The sequence below is a fragment of the Triticum dicoccoides genome, chromosome 1B, assembly GCF_002162155.2.
Source record: "Triticum dicoccoides isolate Atlit2015 ecotype Zavitan chromosome 1B, WEW_v2.0, whole genome shotgun sequence".
Taxonomy (NCBI): Eukaryota; Viridiplantae; Streptophyta; class Magnoliopsida; order Poales; family Poaceae; genus Triticum; species Triticum dicoccoides.
In genome coordinates this window covers 471,528,101-471,533,914 of record NC_041381.1, presented here as the reverse complement: position 1 = coordinate 471,533,914, position 5,814 = coordinate 471,528,101, and the positions used below count along the sequence as shown (strand labels likewise).

The window sequence follows — 5,814 nt, the reverse complement described above, 5'->3', positions numbered from 1 at the left end:
GTCCTCCTCCGTGACGGAGGAGGGCATCCACCGGCCTTGTAGATCAGGACCTGACATTGTCGAGGATCGAAGGTACCTGAATTCGGAGGCCTGGGTGTTGGAACTCAGGGAGAGGGGCGGATTCGATAGAGGGTTGAATAAAAAGAACGGGCCTTGGTCTCATTATAAAGAGGAAGAATACCAAGAGCCGTCCCCGTGACCATTTGGAGCCCGCCTTTGATGGAGGGGGCGTGGCAACGGGTGCGGTTGGGTTACCCACGTCCGTATTGATGGGAATCCCGGAATAAGGAGAACACTATCTCTGCTTCGACAGGACGTGCCAAGGAAACCGCCTCGCTAAACGCGCTGAGGTGGAACAATAAAAACAATTCGAGTAAAGGCTTGGAAGTGGTGTGACGTCACGCCGCAGAATACGTCAGCAGATTGATCTTGTGTAATATTATTCTCTCTACGGTGGTATGTGGAATTTATTTTTGCAGAGCCGGACACTATCCTGGTGTTCACAATCTTCTATAAATTATTCGGAGGAGGAACCCGTCTTGCAATGCCGAAGACAATATGCGCGCCAGACTCGTCGTCATTGAAGCCTGGTTCAGGGGCTACTGAGGGAGTCACGGACTAGGGGGTGTCCGGATAGCCGAACTACCATCATCGGCCGGACTCCAAGACTATGAAGATACAAGATTGAAGACTTCGTCCCGTGTCCGGATGGGACTTTCCTTGGCGTGGAAGGCAAGCTTGGCGATACAGGTATGTAGATCTCCTACCATTGTAACCGACTCTGTGTAACCCTAGCCCTCTCCGGTGTCTATATAAACCGGATGGCTTTAGTCCATAGGACGAACAACAATCATACCATAGGCTAGCTTCTAGGGTTTAGCCTCCTTGATCTCGTGGTAGATCTACTCTTGTAACCCACATCATCAATATTAATCAAGCAGGATGTAGGGTTTTACCTCCATCAAGAGGGCCCGAATCTGGGTAAAAACATCGTGTCCCTCGTCTCATGTTACCATCCGCCTAGACGCACAGTTCGGGACCCCCTACCCGAGATCCGCCGGTTTTGACACCGACAGTGATCCCCCTCCAGAGAGCTCCCGATTGGGGCTTCTTCGGTCGTCTGATCCGCCCTCTGACAACGCTCTATCGTTGGATCTTCATACTTGGTAAAATTGTTTTTCACCTCACAGTAATTTTTCTGTCCAATGACTGGAGGGCTCGTCTCATGTTTTCATTGGCTGGGTCAACTGCGCCCGTGTGCAAAGGGATTTGCCCAATCCGCTGCTCGCACGCTGCGGCTCCTTGCCCAATCCCATCCACGTCTCCCATCTCAGCCCACACCAGGCGAACCCTAGCCTCCTTTCCCCCGATCCCCAGCTGCCGCACGGCCTCGCTCCTCCTTCCCTCCCGCTACACCGTCTCCTCGCTCACAACCGCGTCCTCTCCACCTCCGCCCATGCTCCGCCTTCCTCGCCGTCCTCCCTCCTCCTGCCACCTCCTCCCTCCCGCGCCTCTCCGTCATCCTGCCTCTTCCCTCCCGCGTCACCACAGCCGCCGGTCCCCTCCCTCCCCGTCCATCCTCTCCCCCTCGTTAGCCGCCACTGCACGAACCTCTCGGATGTATGCCGGGTAGAAGGTCGGGGCGAGGCTACCGCCCATCGAAGGAAGCAGCTGGGACTTGGTGGATGTATTTGCCCTGCAGGAGAGAGAGAGAGAGAGAGAGAGAGAGAGAGAGAGAGAGAGAGAGAGAGAAGTGCACGACTGACGGGATAGGGTCACTGGCCGGTATCATTGGCATACGCCGATGAGGTCGGGCGCGACCTGGCGGTTGACAGCGGCTTGATCCGCTCCTGGATCCGGAGCTGCGAGGAGGCTGGGCTCGGGCGCGATGCATGGGAGGCTGCATCAAGCATGGGCTGCAGTCCACCTCTTCCTTGTGGTGTGGCGGACACCGGCATCAGCGGGTGGGCAACAGACCGCGGCCTCAGTGGGTGGTCAAAGACACTTGCAGCTGGTGCAATACCCATGGATTCCGGCACAGCTTGAAACATTCAGGTGGGTAATTAGAAACTACTCTGTTTATATATTTTGGGACTTCTCGATGGAGAAATCTCGTTTTGAAATGTTAGTTGCGATTTGCGAATCATTCTTTTGCTCTTGATGTGATTTTGCTAGGATGAATTAAGCCTGGGTGGAGTAGCAGATGCGTGCAAATTTACCAAGAGCTTGAGTAGACACACATATTCGGGTGAATAGCTCCCATGCGACGTCGTTGGTGTGAACTGTCTCTCATGCGACGTAGTTGGTTGTAATAGCTTGCATGCGACATCTTCGTTGGAAAAAATAGCTCCCATGCGACACTGCTGCCTAATCCAAAGACACATGTTTGAAACTCGAATCAGGTGAGCGGGACCCACAGCATGGGACCCACTAACTTATCCAACTCAGCATTGGTCAGGTGAGCGGGACCCACAGCGTGGGACCCACTAACTTATCCAGGTCAGCATTGGTACAAGAGGACACCGAGCCGTGCCCCGAGCCGTGCAGCACCCGAGCCCATCCTCCCCCCTCCCCCTCCCCGACCGTTGTTGTTCTTTTTCTCCGGCGACGACGCGCAGCAACGCCGTTCCGGGCCGCGACCTAGCAATGTCGAGCTCCGCTTCAGCCTCCCGCCGCTCATGGCCGCGCTATGGCGCAGTGCCCATGACAAGATGCCCTGCATGCCCACGTATCGCACCCCTGAAGCGGCTAGTCACAACGACCGACAAGAATGGCAACCTTGGGCGGGAATTCGTGAAATGCGAGAGCAAACCAGAGCAGGGAAAGGTGAGATTTTACTTCTCAATATGCCAATTTTGGTTTTTGTCTCTCAATTTCATATTTGCCCATTTTTCCCCATCGGATTTGGGATTTAGGGTTCATCTTTCCGATTTCAGAAATTGAAGCAATGCACCCATTTTGAGTGGCTAGATGAGTACATAGAGCGGATTCAACTGGAGGGTGCATCAGGGGAGCTCGATTTACTGTTGGAGGCGGAGAAGTTGGGCAAGTTTGGATCGGGCGCATCTGGATCCGGGGCCCCTGGATCTGGCAATTCCATCGGGGGCGCCCGCCCTTCCATTGGTGCTACTGTGGGGGATGCAGGAGTGACGGCAGAGCTGAAGAAGCTGAACAAGCAGATGAAGAAACTCATCAAATTGCAGAAGCAGGGCAATTTGATGGGGCTCATGGCCGCACTTTTTTATGTTTGTGTAATTGGTCTCGCATTTGTTTATGTGATGATAATTAGTCGTAAGTGAATAGATTGGGCATCATTTGTAATCGGGATGATATGTACATTTGAATAAAAGTGTTGCGCTGTATGAATTCAGCATGTCCTCTCCACTCTGTTTCGGCCCCGTTTTTTATTTCTTCAGTTCGTCATCAGTTTCAGTTTCAGTGGTAGAGGGAGAAAAGGAAAAAAAGGTTCGTCCACAGTTACCCGAAAAGGCCAGGCCCATATAGAAGTTAGGCAGGGCCGAATAGAACATATCCAGGCCCATTGATAAAAGGAGTGCAAAAAAAGTGCACACGGTCATTGACATCGATATATCTTTTCGGCTTTAGATCATTTCACAAATTTTAAGTTTCCTGCAGTCACCTTTTTTGAGATAACTCATCTGATAATTATTTGAGATATTTTTATGCATAAGCTATTTGAGATAATTATTTGAGCAGTCTTTGTGAACCAAAAAAGTTGCAATTGTTTGGTTCTAGTTTATTTCAACCAAGCACCATTTCTTAATATATTTTTTTACTTGTGCTATGGTGTTTTCAAAGTTTTTACTCGTGTGTTTCAACCGAAAAAGGTTGTGCCCAAAAAAGAAGACATCTAGTGTGCCCCTAGTAGCATCTCCTTACAACATAGAGGGGCATCCCCTTACAACCAGGGGCGGATCCATACTTGGTCATGGGTGTACACCCAAATCTTTTGGCTAGACATTTTTATATATGGTGTATACTTTAATACATTCAGTGCCCAAATGACCTTTCTCGCTAATGCCATGTTTGGCAGCAAAAAATGACATAGCAAGCATGATTTAAACATCAAACAACACTTGCACATTTTAGATACCAGATCAATTGTTTTTTAGTACACATGGCCACATAAATAAAATGCAATGGAGAAACTTTAGGACCGAAAAAACATATAGATAGATAGTGGGGCATCGGGTACCCTAGTAGCATAGATAGAAAACATATAGAGGGGCATCCCCCCACTACATATAGTTCATAAGACATGAAAGTAAAATAATTAAAACTAGATATATAAAAGACACGGGCACACACGCCCGAACCAACACAAACACAAACTAGAGCCCCAAACTAGATAGATAGAAGACTCGCCCCTTGAACAACTCCTTGGCCCCTCCTCCTTGCCACTCCTTGGCCCCTCCTCCTTGGGCCCCTCACTCGTCATCCTCCGGCATCTGGTAGGGGAGGGTGTGCATGCCGTTGGGGTGAGGGAAGATGTGGTGGAAGTTGGTGAAGATGTTGTAGGTCGTGAACGCGATAAACTTGCATCCACACCAGAACACCTGGCCGAGGAGGTGGTGAGCGTCGTAGGGGTTGGTGAAGGTGACGTGGAGGCCGATGACGAGGCCGTTGGCGTTGCCATCGTACTGCTCGTGGAGGTGGAACATGGGCGGAGTGCCCGGAGGGAGGTGGCGGTAGCCGGCTTGGAGGAAGAAGCGAGCGAACTCTCTAGGGCCCCTCCACCTAGAGATGGCCCACACCCTCAGGCTATTCTCGACGACGACTCCGGCTGGGTACTGCCGCTCCGGCACGGTGGGAGGGCGACGGTAGGTAGGGCCGTTGAACTGCATGGTGGCTCGAGTGGGATTTGGCTCGAAAAGAAGAAGGGGAGGAGGCTTGAGAGATGAGTGTGAGAGGATGAGGAAATGGTGCCCTTTTATAGCCGCGTTGCAGCTGTGGTCAATGTGTACACGGTGCCTTCTGGATCGTTTTCTCTTCTCCGTTCGCACTGGCATTAGTAATTGCGGGCATTAATTCAAAAAACGGCGGCCAGAGCATCCAAAGAGGCAAGGGCAGCACAGGCGAGTTGCATCGTTTCGTGGGAAACAGGCTCGTTCATCCGCGCGTGACACTGAAAAAGGAGCTGCACCACCGACACGTCCGTCTCGTTCAAACATGCATTTGTTAAAATAGCTTAGATGCGACGTACCTATACGCTGCGCCCCTACCGTGCTTTACTGCGTCGATGCGTGCATGCAATGGCGGGCTAGGTGTTCACGAGCAAAGAATAGCTAGGCTGCGACGTTGCATGGCATGCATGGGACAGGGATGGCCCACATGTCATTGACCCTCTCGCATGCAGCCCATCCCCCTCTCGACGGCCGTGCGCACGCACGCCAGGCTCTGCCGGGCCCGATCCGCTCGGCCCAATGGTCACTTAGATGATCCCCCGCTCAACGTTATCTGTTCGTCAGAGAGAAAAAACGGTGGCCAATCAGATTGGAGCCCACGGATCGCCCCCACGGAATCCTTCTAGAAGGCCTATCCGACGGCCGCAGTTTGGCGTTAGGGTTAGATCGACGGTGGACGTTTGGCGCTAGGGTTACATGGGGTTTGGAGGCAGTCAATGGGGTTTTGAAAGGTTTGACCGAACATTCAAATGTGTATAACTAATTCAAAAAAAATCTAAAAAATGAAAAACCTGCGCATATAGCCTTTTTATGTTACATAGTTATGATATAAAATGATAAACTTGATCTAATGATCTTTGCTTGAAAAAACCTTCACAAATTGGACTAT

At 51.2% G+C, this 5,814-nt stretch overlaps 1 protein-coding gene across 1 annotated transcript; it reads left to right on the top strand.

Moving 5' to 3' along the window:
* Positions 1-2,335: 2,335 nt before the first annotated feature.
* On the top strand, positions 2,336-3,320 carry LOC119307068. Its single transcript, XM_037583154.1, has 2 exons — positions 2,336-2,826; positions 2,937-3,320. The coding sequence occupies exons 1-2, from the start codon at positions 2,647-2,649 to the stop codon at positions 3,297-3,299; spliced, it is 543 nt and encodes a 180-aa protein (XP_037439051.1). The 5' UTR covers positions 2,336-2,646; the 3' UTR covers positions 3,300-3,320.
* Positions 3,321-5,814: the final 2,494 nt, after the last annotated feature.

What these genes read in the sequence shown, in the direction of transcription:
- LOC119307068 (XM_037583154.1), top strand. Translation starts at nt 2,647, where the DNA reads ATGTCGAGCTCCGCTTCAGCCTCCCGCCGCTCATGGCCGCGCTATGGC. An exon ending in GCAAACCAGAGCAGGGAAAG is followed by an intron (nt 2,827 to 2,936) that starts GTGAGATTTTAC and finishes TTCCGATTTCAG; the next exon opens with AAATTGAAGCAATGCACCCA.